At 35.2% G+C, this 16,048-nt stretch overlaps 2 protein-coding genes across 2 annotated transcripts in view; one reads left to right on the top strand and one right to left on the bottom strand.

Annotated features, from left to right (window-relative positions):
• EIF2A (eukaryotic translation initiation factor 2A) overlaps positions 1 to 16,048 on the bottom strand; it is a 34,017-nt gene that overhangs the window by 13,038 nt on the left and 4,931 nt on the right. Inside the window, exons 2-9 of the mRNA XM_072792292.1 lie at positions 11,890 to 11,959; positions 9,674 to 9,748; positions 4,968 to 5,086; positions 3,865 to 3,964; positions 3,417 to 3,499; positions 1,809 to 1,882; positions 1,527 to 1,671; positions 1,232 to 1,348 (exon numbers count right to left, since the gene is read on the bottom strand). Coding sequence (XP_072648393.1) covers positions 1,232 to 1,348; positions 1,527 to 1,671; positions 1,809 to 1,882; positions 3,417 to 3,499; positions 3,865 to 3,964; positions 4,968 to 5,086; positions 9,674 to 9,748; positions 11,890 to 11,959 — 783 coding nt within the window. The remainder of the gene's footprint in view (positions 1 to 1,231; positions 1,349 to 1,526; positions 1,672 to 1,808; positions 1,883 to 3,416; positions 3,500 to 3,864; positions 3,965 to 4,967; positions 5,087 to 9,673; positions 9,749 to 11,889; positions 11,960 to 16,048) is intronic.
• Positions 3,986 to 8,059, top strand: LOC140613836 (heterogeneous nuclear ribonucleoprotein A1-like). The gene has a single exon (XM_072792293.1). The coding sequence runs from the start codon at positions 6,953 to 6,955 to the stop codon at positions 7,700 to 7,702; it is 750 nt and encodes a 249-aa protein (XP_072648394.1). The 5' UTR covers positions 3,986 to 6,952; the 3' UTR covers positions 7,703 to 8,059.

The raw sequence follows: 16,048 nt of genomic DNA on the forward strand, positions 1-16,048 counted from the left end.
TCCCTTGTCTGTCTAAAAAATTTTTTCCCCAAATTTTTATTGTTTTAATTTATGGACTTTTCTTCCCCTGACACAGAAATCTATATCTTATATATTCACTTTTATCATTTTGCCTTGTTAGAAAATCTTTTTTCACTTTTAAGATTAGAAAAAAAAGGTTGGGGCACCTGGGTAGCTGAGTCAGTTAAATGTCTGACTTCAGCTTAGGTCATGATCTCTGGGTCCTGAGATTGAGCCCTGCATCAGGCTCCCATCTCAGCTGGGGATCTACTTCTCCCTCTCCCTCTGTCCCTCCCCTTGCTTGTGCTCTCTCTCTAATAAATTAAAAAAAAAAAAAAAGAAAGAAAGAAAGAAAGAAAGAAAGAAAGAAAGAAAGAAAGAAAGAAAGAAAGAAAGAAAGAAAGAAAGAAAATCAACTTTAAAACCAATTTATCTAGTTCAAAAGAAAACCTACTGGCATTTTAATTTTTAGGTTAATCTGGAGAGAAATGACATCTTTATAAAGATCACATTTTATCCCTTAGAAATTTTAAAGTTTTCTTCCCATTAGTCCTATATACTTCCTGCCTTTTGTTGTTCTGTATGGGATCTTTTCTTCTGTTATGTATTTTAAGTGGCTGTTTATACTGTGACTTCATGTATATGCAGATATGATTGTTTACTCCTTTCAAAACTATATGTTTATTCTTTTGATCAGTTACACTGACTAGGTCTTTCAAAATGTTAAATTATGAAAGAAAGAGGACTTTCTGACTTCCTTTCTGACTTCAGAGGGAATATATAGTCCTTTGTAAGGAAGTTTATCTTACTTTTACAGGTTCAATTCAAAATGAAAAATCAAGGAGTTACCAGAATTTTACAATTGTATTATTCTACAGTAATTTAGTCATCAAAACAAAAGATGAAATGGTAAGTAACATTTGTCAGTTTTGAAGACAGTGCCAAACCAACTTACTGTCATGATAACTAAGTTCACAAAGAGCTATTATAATGAAATTACCTTACCCAGCAAGTTCCCCACTAAAGTGCTGGCATTAACTAAATTAACTGGATTTTGTCAAAATAATCGATGTCTGGGGATATTTTAAGTTTATTAATTAAGAGAAATTTTACTTCAAGGTTATGAAAATATATGAGTTTTATCATGTGATCAAGAATTTGGATGAGATCACATTTACAGTATTGTGTTCTTTCCATTGTTTTATCACAGGAAGACCCCTGGAATACTCACGCAATTGCACAACAGCACTTTCTCCATTCGCTGCAATGTAGTGCAGAGTTTGTTCCCCATAGTAGGATGCTCCCGTCTTGTCAACGTCTGTACTAGCTATTACTAACACAGCAGTAGCTAGAACAGCAAAAACTTTAGTTAGATTTAAAACACAAATTAACCTAATGCTGATAAGAAAAATATTAAAAATATAATAGCACATTTTGATTAACTAAGCATGGTATTCTTTTTTTCTAGACATACAGGAATAAAAGTCTCAAGACCTAAAAAATGAGATAAAGTATATTTGTCATACCTTTCTTATTCCATAGCATTGTAACCTTATCAGCTTTAAAGAAACTTTTATTAGCTAAAGCCGCATGAGGTCCATCGAAATTGGGGTACTGGTACAATCTAACAAATGAGGGTGCACCCTTACTTCCTGGAACATAGACAGCCACCTGAAATACACACATATAAGTCACTATTTAATTTTTTGAGTCATATAAACTATGATGGACATGTTTTTATAGTCACTAAGAACTAGGAAAAGGTTTAATCTAGTAATATTCCACATGAACAAAAACATAGAAATTACCTTGTATGGTTGGGGTCCAGGTGATAACACAAAATCATTAATTTTTTGCAAATGTAATTTATTTGCGATTGTGTCTAAAAAAAAAAAAAAGCAAATAGTGTTAGATGGAAGAGAGAAGCTAACAGGAACACAATCAATTCTGAATGCATTATAAAAGATTAATGTAATTACTGATACTGCTCCCTGTAGTCTCATTGTAGGTAAGACAGCATATTGGAGAAAACGTGGAGTGAGGACAACACAGACCTACGCTTGAATTTCCTACCCAGTCCCTTACTAGCTGGGCAACCTTGAGTAAGTAATGGGACTGCATATCTAACTCCCATTGATTGATTTGAAGAGAAGAGTGCCCTTTCTTATATAAATGGTATCACTAGATAACAAGCAGTAGATAGGGGAATTTCTCTTGATAGAAGAAATATACCTTATAAGTGATGGGGAAGCAGGGAGGCTTGGAAATCACCAACTTGTATCTACTCATGAAATGATGGATCTACGCATTGAACATTAATGTCAGGTAATCCGACAAAATTAAAGACAATAAGATGTTATATTCTTCTTGTTAAATGAAAGGAACACCACTTATGAGGTAGACTTGCCCTCATTTCCCCAAAAAAGAATCTGAAGCTGACCAGTTCTAGATTCAAGGAGCTATTTAGGGGACAGATGAACATGTTAAACTATAAGATAGGATACAATAGCAAGATTCAACTATAAGAAAATATATGGCAAGCAACTTTGTTTCTTTAATAATAAATTTAAGGCCTCAAGGTGGGGGTCAGAAGAGATGGAGAGGGAACCTATAGCTTAAAAAAACCTTAAGATATATCAATTTGCAATGTAAGGAACCTTATTGGGAGCCTAAGTTTTAAAAAAAAATTATAACATTTACAATAATTAGAATTTGAACAATGACCAGATATTTTATATAATCTGTCATAATGGTATTGTGGCTAAGTCTTAAAAAATTAAAAAGCCCTAATCTTCAAAGATACATATGGAGATATTTTAGGAAAAATGATCTGCTTTAGCAGAGTAAGAGAGATGTTAGGTAAAGAGATGTATGGATGAGGTAGCATGGGCAATGGGTTGAAGGTTATTGGGGCTAGGTGTCTACTTTTGTTTCAAATTCTACAATAAACATTAAAAGATTTTGTATCACAGAATTTCAATAGCAACTAAACTCAGAAAGAAGTATGCAAATGTCTTAATATCAATTATTAGACAATAAAAGCTTATTAAAAAGAAAATTGGGATGCCTGGGTGGCTCAGTGGTTGAGCATCTGCTTTTGGCTTAGGTCATGATCCTGGGATTGAGTCCCACATCAGACGTCCTGTAGGGAGCCTGCTTCTCCCTCTGCCCGTGTCTCTGCCTCTCTCTCTGTGTCTCTCATGAATAAATAAATAAAATCTTTAAAAAAAAATTAAAAAAAAAATAAAAGAAAATCTATATTATAATTTCTTTAGTCAACACAAGTTATTCAAATGAATTAATAAAACAGCAATTATTAAAATAGTATTTAGGAGAACCCTATGATGCCATATAAGGCAGTAAAGCTATATGCATTTATAGAAAATAATAAATTTATTTCATATATCTTTCCATACTAAAATTGTTGTTTTCAAAGAAGTGAACTTCGTTGTTAACATTTCGGGCACAGATAGTTTCATCTTCTGACCAAGATGGACACCTATGTTAAAAAGAAAGAATAAAAAAAAAAATTAGACAGGTATAATGTGTCACATGTTAAAGTTTGTGATATTGCTTACTATTTAAAGAAAAATACTTATAACCGTGATGTCAAGTCAGATCCTAATAGTTTTAAGTTAGCATTTGTACTAGAAAGATATCGTGATATCGTTCTTTTGCATTCAAATACTAAACAAAAGAAACATCAAGTTTTTACTCTATTATATGCCCACATACAAAATTCCTAGGGATGTAGATTTTGGTCTGACAAGTTATTTTCTATACGAATAGCTGAGGAAAAATGTTATACTATGAAGATATTTAAAGTATTTTGTAAATAATTAGTATTTTAAAGCATTTATTTACCAATTTTGCATTTTTTTCTGGATGAAAGACTTCAAACATGTACCGGTTTTCACATCATAAAGTTGTAGGTTGGGTATCCCAGCTGTGCCATCTTTAGAAGCTAAAATAAAAACAAATTTTTTTTCCACAGTAATTGTCTTCTAACACTAGTGAAAAGAATTCATTCTTAGAATAACTTTGAACAAGATTATTTAAAGTAAAAGAGTTGCTTTAAATCAACTTTCCTTTTTAGCTCTAATTATGGATTTAATTATCTATTACTAAAGCTACAATATGAGAGCTGTTTGAGAAAATTTCAGCATTTCTGAAATGAGTTAATTACTTTAGTTTTTAAGTATACTTAAGAGACTTGTTTATTAAGCTTGACATGGTTTGCAGTTAAATGGATTAAATTATTATGAAATCTTGAGTCTGTAAGTCACACACATAAACACACAAAGTTACATAAACTACTCATGATTCTCAATTTCCCTTTTATTTACTTGGAAATAAGTCTATACCTCTTGAAAAACCAAACCTAGAGGGCTTATAACCCGACCATGGACTATTACATATTTAACTCAACAATACCCACATTATTAAAACATGTTTAAAAAGCCCCTATACATATGTTTTATTATTCATCTATTTGAAGCAAAGCCACATAAAATGTGCATATAACATACTGTTCTATCTTTAAATGTGTTAAAAAATGGCATGCCATTTCCTACTCTGTCATACTATACACATTTCTTACATGTTGTGTCTCTTGTACTTCTCTGATTTACAATGATTATTTTAAATGTTTTTCATTTAAAGGTCATCACTATTCTTAATTTTTGAGATCTTCATCCAGTGGTTATTCACTTCCTAAAACTTTCCTAGAGCTTTTACTTTTTCTCTATCTCATGCTGGATCTTTTCACTAACTTACTATACCTTGAAATTACTTAAAGTACATTATATATTAGGGCAATACAAGATTCATTATTGAGTAAAGATATTCACAAATACTATTTACTATCTAAAGATTAATTACTTTCTTAAAGATTATAAACCTTCTCTTTTCTTCCCACTGAATTGAATGGATTCCTGTCAATATTTTTACAACTGGAAAATACTTACTAGTATAAGGCTGCCACGTTGCCAGGACAGTGTTTTTTGGCGAGAATTCAAGGCAAACTGCCTTTGGGAGGTCGAAGGAGTGCAGTAGTTTCTTGTTAGTGACATTGATAACATTTATTCTGGTTTCAAAAAGAAATTACTTCAGCAATGAAATACTGTTTTGAAATACCAAGTACTATCCAAAACATTTATACCTCTTTTCAAATATAGATTGCTATGAAGTGGTCATTTTCATAAAAGCCAATTTTCAGTTAGCTCTAGAAAATAGCCAATAAACACCTTAACAACAACAAAAACCAAGTGTACATTTTACCAAAATATCCCTATAAAAGTTTGATAATGGGAAGTACAAAATCAGCAGAAGAATGTAATAGATGATTACACTTTCAGTTGAAAAGAAAACAGGCCTTTAAGTGGACACAGAGCTAACCTACAGACAAGGTGACTGACGTGTACCAAACCAAGGGAAAATAGAGGTACTAAATCAAAAGTATATTTTTTAATTTGACTAATGAAAGTAGTAGCAGCTCTGAAATCAACAAGGAGACTTTTGATGTCTACTAAAACCTTAGAAGCAATCTCCAAATGATAAGACTAAAACTAAGAATTATTATGATATAATAATGATAACAATTGTAACAACTGTATAATAAAAGCAGTTCCATTTTTTGGGATGCTTTCTATAAACCATGTTCTGGTCTAACTACTTTACCCACATTTTCTCATTTAATCTTCATAAGAGACTTATAAGATAGGTATTATCATCTCATTTTACAAATGGTAGAAGTGAGGCTTAGAAAAATTAAATGATTTGATGATGGGTCCAAGATACTACTGATAAATGCTAGAGCCAAGTTTTTTGTTGTTGTTGTTGTTGTTTTGGTTTTTTTTTTTAGAGCCAAGTTTTAAAACCAGTCTGACCTGACTCTTATGTACTCTTTGGGGTAAAAAAAAAAAAAAAAAGATACTCCATCTTACTTTAGAAATTGCTTAAAGTTACTTTGTTCTACTCAAGTTTGCGACAGTTTTAGGATAAGCAGAAATTGTTTAAGAATGATTATTACATATTGTTTAAACACAGGACCCTTTACAAGTTACTATAAATTACGTATTTTAGAATTACATGGAACTTTCTTTTTTTGTTATTATTGATAGCCTTTAACAGTTATTCTTAGTTTAACAAAGAGTATTTACTAAAAAAAATCTACAGATTTAAGGAAAAATCAGTTATAGTTTCTAATTAATTTGACCTCAGCAAAGACCACAACACATCCGTTTCTTTTGCCCCCAGGAACATTAGATGTTGTTGTGGCCATAGCACTTTAAGGAAATAAATGCTAGAACCAGGAATAGAAAATATTCATTAAAAAAGACAGATACAACAAATGGGCACATATTAAAAGAGTTCAGAGTTGAATCCAATAGAATGCCAAGTGGGGATATGAAATATATAAAATACATAATAATTGTGAAGATGAAAACAGACCTATTCAACAAACTCCAAGCTAGTAGAATAAGGGATACATCAAAAAGATAAGATGATGAAAGGAAGTATGGTATGTCCCATACTCATAGTATACTCAAGTATAAATTAAAATATGGGTTTTAAAAAATGAAACTCAAACACTGACAATAGTTTATACCAAAAATAAGAAAATTTGAGAGCACATTCTTTGAGACTGAGATTAAGACTGTCAACACTGAGATTACTCCTTTCTGCCCCTGGACGCCGCCGAGTAAGCATCGTTAAAGTCTCCCCTCCCACCGCCGTCATGTCTAAGTCAGAGTCTCCCAAAGAGCCCGAGCAGCTGCGGAAGCTCTTCATCGGAGGTTTGAGCTTCGAAACGACCGATGAGAGTCTGAGGAGCCATTTTGAGCAATGGGGGACGCTTACGGACTGTGTGGTAATGAGAGACCCCAACACCAAGCGCTCCAGAGGCTTTGGGTTGGTCACGTAGGCCACCGTGGAGGAGGTGGACGCGGCCATGAACGCCCGGCCGCACAAGGTGGACGGAAGAGTCGTGGAACCAAAGAGGGCTGTCTCCCGAGAAGATTCTCAAAGACCCGGTGCCCACTTAACTGTGAAAAAGATTTTTGTCGGTGGCATTAAAGAAGACACTGAAGAACATCATCTAAGAGATTATTTTGAACAGTATGGGAAAATCGAAGTGATTGAGATCATGACTGACCGAGGCAGTGGCAAAAAGAGAGGTTTCGCTTTTGTGACCTTTGATGACCACGACTCTGTAGACAAGATTGTCATTCAAAAATACCATACTGTGAATGGCCACAACTGTGAAGTAAGGAAAGCCCTATCGAAGCAAGAGATGGCTAGTGCTTCGTCCAGCCAAAGAGGCCGAAGTGGTTCTGGAAACTTTGGTGGTGGTCGTGGAGGTGGTTTTGGTGGGAATGACAACTTTGGTCGTGGAGGGAACTTCAGTGGTCGAGGTGGCTTCGGTGGCAGTCGAGGTGGTGGTGGATATGGTGGCAGTGGGGATGGCTATAACGGATTTGGTAATGACGGAAGCAACTTTGGAGGTGGCGGAAGCTATAACGATTTTGGCAATTACAACAATCAATCCTCAAATTTTGGACCCATGAAAGGAGGAAATTTTGGAGGCAGAAGCTCTGGCCCCTATGGTGGTGGAGGCCAATACTTTGCCAAACCACGAAACCAAGGTGGCTATGGCGGTTCCAGCAGCAGCAGCAGCTATGGCAGTGGCAGAAGGTTTTAATTACTGCCAGGAAACAAAGCTTAGCAGGAGAGGAGAGCCAGAGAAGTGACAGGGAAGCTACAGGTTACAACAGATTTGTGAACTCAGCCAAGCACAGTGGTGGCAGGGCCTAGCTGCTACAAAGAAGACATGTTTTAGACAATACTCATGTGTATGGGCAAAAAACTCGAGGACTGTATTTGTGACTAATTGTATAACAGGTTATTTTAGTTTCTGTTCTGTGGAAAGTGTAAAGCATTCCAACAAAGGGTTTTAATGTAGATTTTTTTTTTTGCACCCATGCTGTTGATTGCTAAATGTAATAGTCTGATCATGACGCTGAATAAATGTGTCTTTTTAAAAAAAAAAAAAAAAAAAGACTGTCAACACTGTGGATAAGACCCAGTATGATTATATTCTTTTTTTAAAAAGATTTTAGTCATGAGAGAGAGAGAGCGAGTGAGTGGTGGGGAGGAGCAGAGGGAGAGGGACAAGCAGACTCTGCCAATCACACACCCGTATGCAGGGCTCAATCCCAGGACCTGAGCCAAAATCAAGAGCCAAATGCTCAACTGACTAAGCCACCTAGATACTCCTAATATGATTATATTCTTAATAATTTATGAGTAGTAGTATACTGGTTGGATTCAATAACTTAAAAAAAAATAAAGTGATTAACATTTTTAATTACAAACACTTTAGTTTCTAATTCTGCCAGTTACTCATAGTCATAAAAGTGTATCATCGGGGCACCTGGGTGGCACAGTTGGTTAAGCGTCTGCCTTCAGCTCAGGTCATGATCTCCAGGTCCTGGAATCAAGTCCGACATCAGGAGAGAGTCTGCTTCTCCCTCTTCCCCTCCCCTTGCTCCTATGCTCTGTGCTCACTCTCTCTTCTCAAATAAATAAATTAAAAAAAGCTTTTTTAAAAAAGTGAATCATCTAATTCATCACAATCTTTGTAGCATTAATTTTTAAAACACATGTGTTTAATCTGACTTTAGAATCCATCACTACTGTGTAAAAATAATTTAAAACGTACTTTTCGTACTAACGCATACATTTTTTCCCTTTAAAAAAACCTAAGATATTACATCTGCTTAAAAACAACAAAAATAACTTTAAACCAAGCAACAAATATTTAGGCATTTTCCTGGTTCTTTAAACTGAAATGTAGTAACGATGGAAAAATTAAAAAGGAGTGATTTTCTTAGTGAAATCATGAGTATTTAGTATTTTTTTTGTGAAACCAATTTTGTAATCTGAATATTTAATGAAATATAGACTATACTAACCATACTTTTGAATATTTTATAAAATACTTAAGTGACATTTTTCTAAACAATAAAACTCACAAAAATAACTAGATAATTGTTACTAGTTTAATAGCAAAGATATAAGTACTAAGTCTAAGGTAAACAAGCAAAGAGAGTTATTCTCTAAGTGTTGGTGCAAAACTTAAGAAACCCTAACCAGGGATCCCTGGGTGGCGCAGTGGTTTGGCGCCTGCCTTTGGCCCAGGGCGCAATCCTGGAGACCCGGGATCGAATCCCACGTCAGGCTCCCGGTGCATGGAGCCTGCTTCTCCCTCTGCCTGTGTCTCTGCCTCTCTCTCTCTCTCTCTGTGTGACTATCATAAATAAATTAAAAAAAAAAAAAAGAAAAAAAAAGAAACCCTAACCAATAACGCAGAGCACTATTTAAAACAACATCTCAGGTTCTCCAGCATTAAACTAATTGCCCCTTTTCAAATGTTACTTTCTAATTCTAAGAAACTAGGTAAATCAAGTCATGGCACATAAGTAGAAGCTGCTAACTTTAGAGGTATTCTATGGAAGTTGCATTAGCTAACTATATCAAGACATTAAAAGATGGACTTTATTAATGACAACCAAACACATGTTATTCAAATGTCATTTATGTTTCATACTGATGATACACACATAAAATATGTTACATAAAGAAACACTAAAAAAAAAAAAGAAACACTAACTTTTCTCCGTTGCCCCAAGCAAACAAGGTGCCATCCTTACTAAAGGTATAGACTTTGCAATTTTTCCCCGATTCCCTGAAAATGATAAGAAAAAAAGTTTAATAAGCATTAATACTTTTTTAAAAATGTGATTAAATATTTACAATCTTATTAATTTAATGATTATGAACTTACATAAATTTAAGAAGTAATTCCAAAATGCTTTAGTCTACCAAATGCCTTATCTCTTAAAATACAGTGCCAAAAGTTTACAGAGCCACTGTAAAGTAAGGTGGAAATTGATGTTACATCAACAGATCAACCTTAAGAAGAAAATAGAGGCTTTTTGAATAACTAGTTTGCGTGAAAACTCAAAAATGTAAGTGAACATGGAAGTCACTAGCTGTCAACCCTAATCTTGAGAAGGCTGAAGGATTTCAATATGGAGGCTTTGCACCAGGTCACCAGCATAACAAAACAGGTATGGATAGAATATCCTCTAGTAATCATGAAGTGCCCCCGAACTTGAGGGACAAAGATCTTCATCAATTTCTGATGTGTAGAGACAGGAAGTATAACAACAGTAAGAGGATCTTCACATTAAATAAGTGTGGATGCAGGATGCTCTATAAAAGCAGACCTAGGAAATCAGACTTCTTACCAATATTCTATCCAAGGATCAAAACTCTAAGTACTGTATCTCTCAACTGGAGATGGCTACTCTACGTACATCTCCCAGTGATAAGGAACACACAAACAGAAATGTGCATGTGGGCACATGGAGGAAGTCCGTATGTCTAGTCACACAAAACCAGAACTTCATAGCTAATAAACATTTGAATTATTAAATAATAAACACTGAGAACTGACCAGTACACTCCTTTTAAACTGGATATTATCTTTATATTAACTCACCTGAGGATATTTGTGTTTCTGTAATCATGTACTAATGATAGATTGTAGCTACTGAAACATTATTTTTTATTATAGTTTATCCTCTTCTACAAAAACAACTATGATCAAGAGGTCCTTTATCTTACACTTGTGCTACAACTTATTTAATACCCAGTCCTTGGATATGGTTTTTAAAAGCTCCCCACGTCATTCTAGTGTGCAGCCAAATTTCAGAGCCACTTACCTAAAAGCCTAAAATCAAGTTGTTTTTTTTCAACCTGCATATATGTTGAGTATCATGTAGTTCCCATTACTACCCACCAGGAGACATATAATGTCTCCTCGTTCTACTCTTAGTGATGCTGAGACTGTGGTGGACTCATTTTGGGCCTGCTCAGACTCACCTTACCTTTCCTGCTTCCGGGAATCAGCTATTCAATGAAGAGACTTGACCACCTCATTTGCTAACACCGCTGCTTGTCTCAGACTCTAGTGGTGAGGCCCACATTTTAGCATGGCTTCCATTATGGCTAACTGCTGTGGCAGGAAGAGGAGTTCTGACACTTAAGTTCAACCTGAATAGACCAAAAGAGGCTCTGGCTGCAAAAATATATTTCTTATACTTCCTCTCCACGACTGATTGTTCTGAGGCACAGTGGTTCCATACAGTCTCTCCAGACACATTTTGCGTGACTAATCATGAGTTCATATTGATATATGGACAGCTATCCTTTTATTCTGATGCTAAAAAATATTGGTTTTTAATGACGTTAATGTAATTATTTATTTGTTTTATCCTACAATGGGTTTAAAATGACAATATTAATTTTCTGTTACCAATAAAACCAATGAATGCATTTCAGAATTTTGTATGTCATCATATGGTTATGCCACCAACTTAATACTTTCATTAGTTTTCGGTTTGCCTTTTGTTTCTTTTTAGAAAAAAACATATCTATATCTATCTAGTTATATGCATTTTATATTTCCTTCCTTTCTTAAACCTTTTTCATTTTCCGATTTCATAAAGACTATAGGCAGCGGTTTGGCTATCACATCTGCAAGTTTTTCTTCATCTTCCAAGATAAGATTCGTTGAAATTAAAGGCTTGAACTCAAATATACTGTCTACACTTTTAAACATGCTGAAGCTATTACTTTCAAATCTAAAGATCAATCAGTTTTCTTGGTAAAGAATATGCATTCTTTCTATCTTCTGTTAATATTATATAACGTCCCAAGAAAGCAGCCTGTTCTTTCTTCTTCAGAATATAACAAAAAAATAATTTAGGATGTATTGTATAGTTAGTTCTCTATAACATCAGTCAACAATAAAAACCATACCTTGGAAACAAAGTGCTTTCTGTAAAATGTGGCGGTCCATTTACCATATACAGTCCTTCTGATCCTCGGACTAAAGAAACAAAATGAAAGAACCACCATTAGCTTGTTAATACTCAGTAATCACAAACATTTTAAAAAACAAAAAGCTTTCAGGGGCGCCTGGGTGGCTCAGTTGGTTAAGCATTTGCCTTTGGCTCAGCTCATGATCCTGGAGTCCTGAGATGGATCCCTGCATTGGCTCAGCAGAGAGCCTGCTTCTTTCTCACTCTCTCAAATAAATAAATAAATAAATAAATAAACAAAATATTTAAAACAAAAAGCTTTCTGTCAGAATATCAATGAAATTATTAAACATTTCATAGAACAGAATATTAGCATTAAAAGGGTACATTTTTCAAAAAATAAGCAAATACTAAAGTATACACTTTTCTTGACCCTATCACATGAAATCATGCAACTGCTGGAAAATCAATAGGTAATGCAACAGAATAAATGTTTATGTCCCCCTACAAATTCTCACATTGAAACCCTAATCCCAATGTGATGATATTTAGAACTGGGGCCTTTGTGAAGTAATTTGATCATGAGAGAAGAGACCTCATAAATGGGATTAGTGCCCTCCTAAGAAGAGCCACAGGCAGCTAGCTAGCTCTCTTTCTGCCATGTAAGGATACAACAAAAAGTTGGCAGTCTGCAATGGAAGAGAGGAAATACTAGAACACAGGGTGGCTGTGTGCTTTATACTAAATAAATAAATAAATAAATAAATAAATAAATAAATAAAATACAGAATATATTCAAGTTCCTAAAAAAATGTAAGGCATTAAGATATTTACAATTTCTCAAACTAAGAGAACAAATGGGATGAGACACATTCATTTACTAAGTTTCCAATGACAGTAATATCCTAAAAAATTAAGTGGGAACAAAGTTCAAGATTAGGGAAAAACATGTACAGAATTATGTATTTTTAAATGGCTAAATTAGAAACTTGTACAGCTCAATCAAACTGATTCGTTCATTCAAAAAATGCTGAGTAAAAAGTAAAAACTACCTCCCAGGCCCCATGTTGAGTACTAGAGATACAATAAGAGGAAAATCAGCCTTGTCCCTCACCTCATTAATTACATAATTAGTCAAATACATGGAATCCTGTAAGTGTGCTTAGTGGTACAAAGTAACGATCTATGGGGCTAATCCAATGAATAGGGAGTTTTGATCTAAAAATGGAAGGTTAGGGGAAGTGTTCTTGAGTACAGGATTTGTGTGCTAAGATCTGGAGGATGAACAACACTTCTCAGTTTTTTGGCTACGATCAAGTGTAGCATCAAAATTCTCTTACTACACAGGCAAAACAGTGCTATTTCTTATTTCTCATCACCAAATCGTTTGCTGTGGTATCATGTATCACACATTAGGATTTAGAAGAAAATATAGCATTCTTTCCTTAATACTAGAATAACAGTTTTAACAAACATTTATTTGAAGGATTAATAAAAAGTGAATTTACCAAACTAGGGAGTTAACATATTAGACTTTATTACATAAAATTACATAAAATTGTGTCAGCCTGGTGAGGCACCTCTCACAAGCTGCTCTGGTAATTTAACATATTAGGGCTCTCTTACAGAATTTACATACAGACCTAGGAAATAAAACAGCGTATCATCAGTGAAGCTCCAGTGAAGCTGTGGCATAATTAGAAAATGTGCTCTATGATGATGCAATCAAATCATGTTCTATGGCCTTAACTGATGGCCCTGAGAACATATGCCTGAAGTGACTGGAAAAAAAGAAAACGCAAAAGTGTCAGCTTCTTGCATTCTCATGAACTTGTAACTAGTGACCTTGGTCCTCTCTATTTGTTGATTTTGCTGTTATCATCAACGACAATGTTTACCTGGGGTAAAATTCAAAGCTTTTGTACATTATACAGTTAACCCTTGAACAACGCAGGGTTAGGGGTGGGTGCTGAATCCTGTGCAAATGAAAACTTGTGAATTACCTGACTCCCCCAAATACTTACTACTGCTAGCCCACAGTCTTACTGATAACATAAATGGTCAATTAACATGTACTTTGTATATGTATTATACACTGTAGTCTTGCAACAAAGTAAATAAGCTATAGAAAACCAAGTGTTACTAAGAAAATCATAAGGAAAACATGGTATTGTATTTATTTTTAAAAAATGCGTAAGTGGACCTGCACAGTTCAAACCAATGTTGTTCAAGGGTCATTTGACCTAAAGGGACAGCTATACCGCAGAAAGCATGAAGGTAGTAGCCTTCTGACCGCAGCCGTGGGAACTTTCAGAGTATTCAGGACAACCAGTACAAGGTTTTCCTTTTCTAAAATTTCTACGTCATACCTACATACAAAACTAAGACAGGTAGAAAACTTCAAAGGATCTACTGTAAACCAAATGTTTACCACCCACCTCCTCCGTATGTTGAAACTTAATCTCTACTGTGATGGTATTTGGAAGTTGGCCTTTGGGGAGTAATTAGATCAGGACAGCAGAGCCCTCATAAATGGGATTACAGCACCCTTATGAAAGAGATTCCAGGAAGCTCCCTTGCCCCTCTGCCCTATGACGACCCAGCAGACAATGGCTGTCTTTGAATCAGGAGTAGGCTCCTACCAGACACCAAAACTGCTAGTATCTTGACCTTGAACTTCCCAGACTCCAGAAGTATGGGAAATAAATGTTGTTTAAGCCACCCACTCTATGATATTTTTGTTACTGGAGCCTGAATGGACTAAGAACAGGAGTGAGGAACAAAAACTACTTAACTCACACTTTTTCATACAGATTATTAACTCAAAATTTTGAAACACAACACTTGACAGAAAAAAATCAGTGTGAAAAGTGTCACTCTTTCCTGCTCAAGTAGCATCAGTCTCATGTGGTTTTTACTTCCTGGTTTTAGTAGGTTTCTGGAGAAACAAAATCTTGAGTCAAACTGATCAACTGCTTTTCAACATGCACATGTTCACATTCTAAATAAAGACTAGTTTTAACACAAAAATCCAAAAGTTATATTTTCTGATTCCATTTATATAACACTCCTGAAATGACAAAATTATCAAAGACAGATCACTGACTGTCCATGGTTTTGGTTGGAAGGAGGGTCTCACAATATAAGTGTAGCATCTTCTTTCTTTCTAAGATCTTATTTATTCAAGAACAAAGAGAGGAGGGGAAGGGGCAGAGGGAGAAGCAGACTCCCCGCTGAGTGGGGAGCTTGATGTGGGGCTCGATTCTGGGACCCTAGAAGGCAGATGCTTAACCAGCTGAACTACCCAGGCGCCTCCTCCTTCTTTTGAGAGAGAGAGAGAGAGAGAGAGAGAGAGAGAGAGAGAACATGTATGCACCAGCAGAGGTGGGGTGGAAGGTGCAGAGAGAGAATCTTAAGCAGCTCCACACCCAGGGCAGAGCCTGACATTGCACTTGATACCATACTTAACTAGAGGAGCCACCCAGACACCCCAGGACGGCATCTTTTTGATGATGGAGCAGTTCAATATTCTGATAGTGGTGGTTATATGAATCACATATGTGATAAAATTTCTTAGTACCATATATACACACAAATTGGTGAAATCTTGGGCAGCCTGGGTGGCTCAGTGGTTTGGCGCTGCCTTCAGCCCAAGGCGTGATCCTGGAGACCCAGGATCCAGTCCCACATAGTGTTCCCTGCATGGAGCTTGCTTCTCCCTCTGCCTGTGTCTCTGCCTCTCTCTCTGTCTCTCTCATGAATAAATAAATAAAATCTTAAACAAAAACTTGTGAAATCCAAATAAGGATTATAGTTTAGTAAATACTACTGTACAAGCACCAAAGAGAAGGCTAGGTGAAGGCACTTGGTAAGACTTTTGTAAATCTTAACTCATATAAAAATATAAGGCTTTTAAAAAAGACCATCGTTTTTTATAATGCTTTGTTTATAATACAGCAAAAATTAAACCAAAGTTTGAAAAAAAGTTTTTCAGCATTTCTCAAGAATGGATTTGCTTGGGAATACCAAACAAAAATGTTACATCAAAATAAAAAAAATGAATAGACCAAGATTTTTGTACTAAGGTAAAAACAAATCCTGAAATGAAAGTACTAATCAGAGCTACTTTAAAACCAGTGATACTGTTGGTGATATTC

The sequence above is a fragment of the Canis lupus genome, chromosome 22 (genome assembly GCF_048164855.1).
Source record: "Canis lupus baileyi chromosome 22, mCanLup2.hap1, whole genome shotgun sequence".
Lineage (NCBI taxonomy): Eukaryota > Metazoa > Chordata > Mammalia > Carnivora > Canidae > Canis > Canis lupus.

Bases quoted from the DNA above. Each gene is read 5' to 3' on its own strand.
- LOC140613836 (XM_072792293.1), top strand. From the start codon at position 6,953: ATGAACGCCCGGCCGCACAAGGTGGACGGAAGAGTCGTGGAACCAAAG.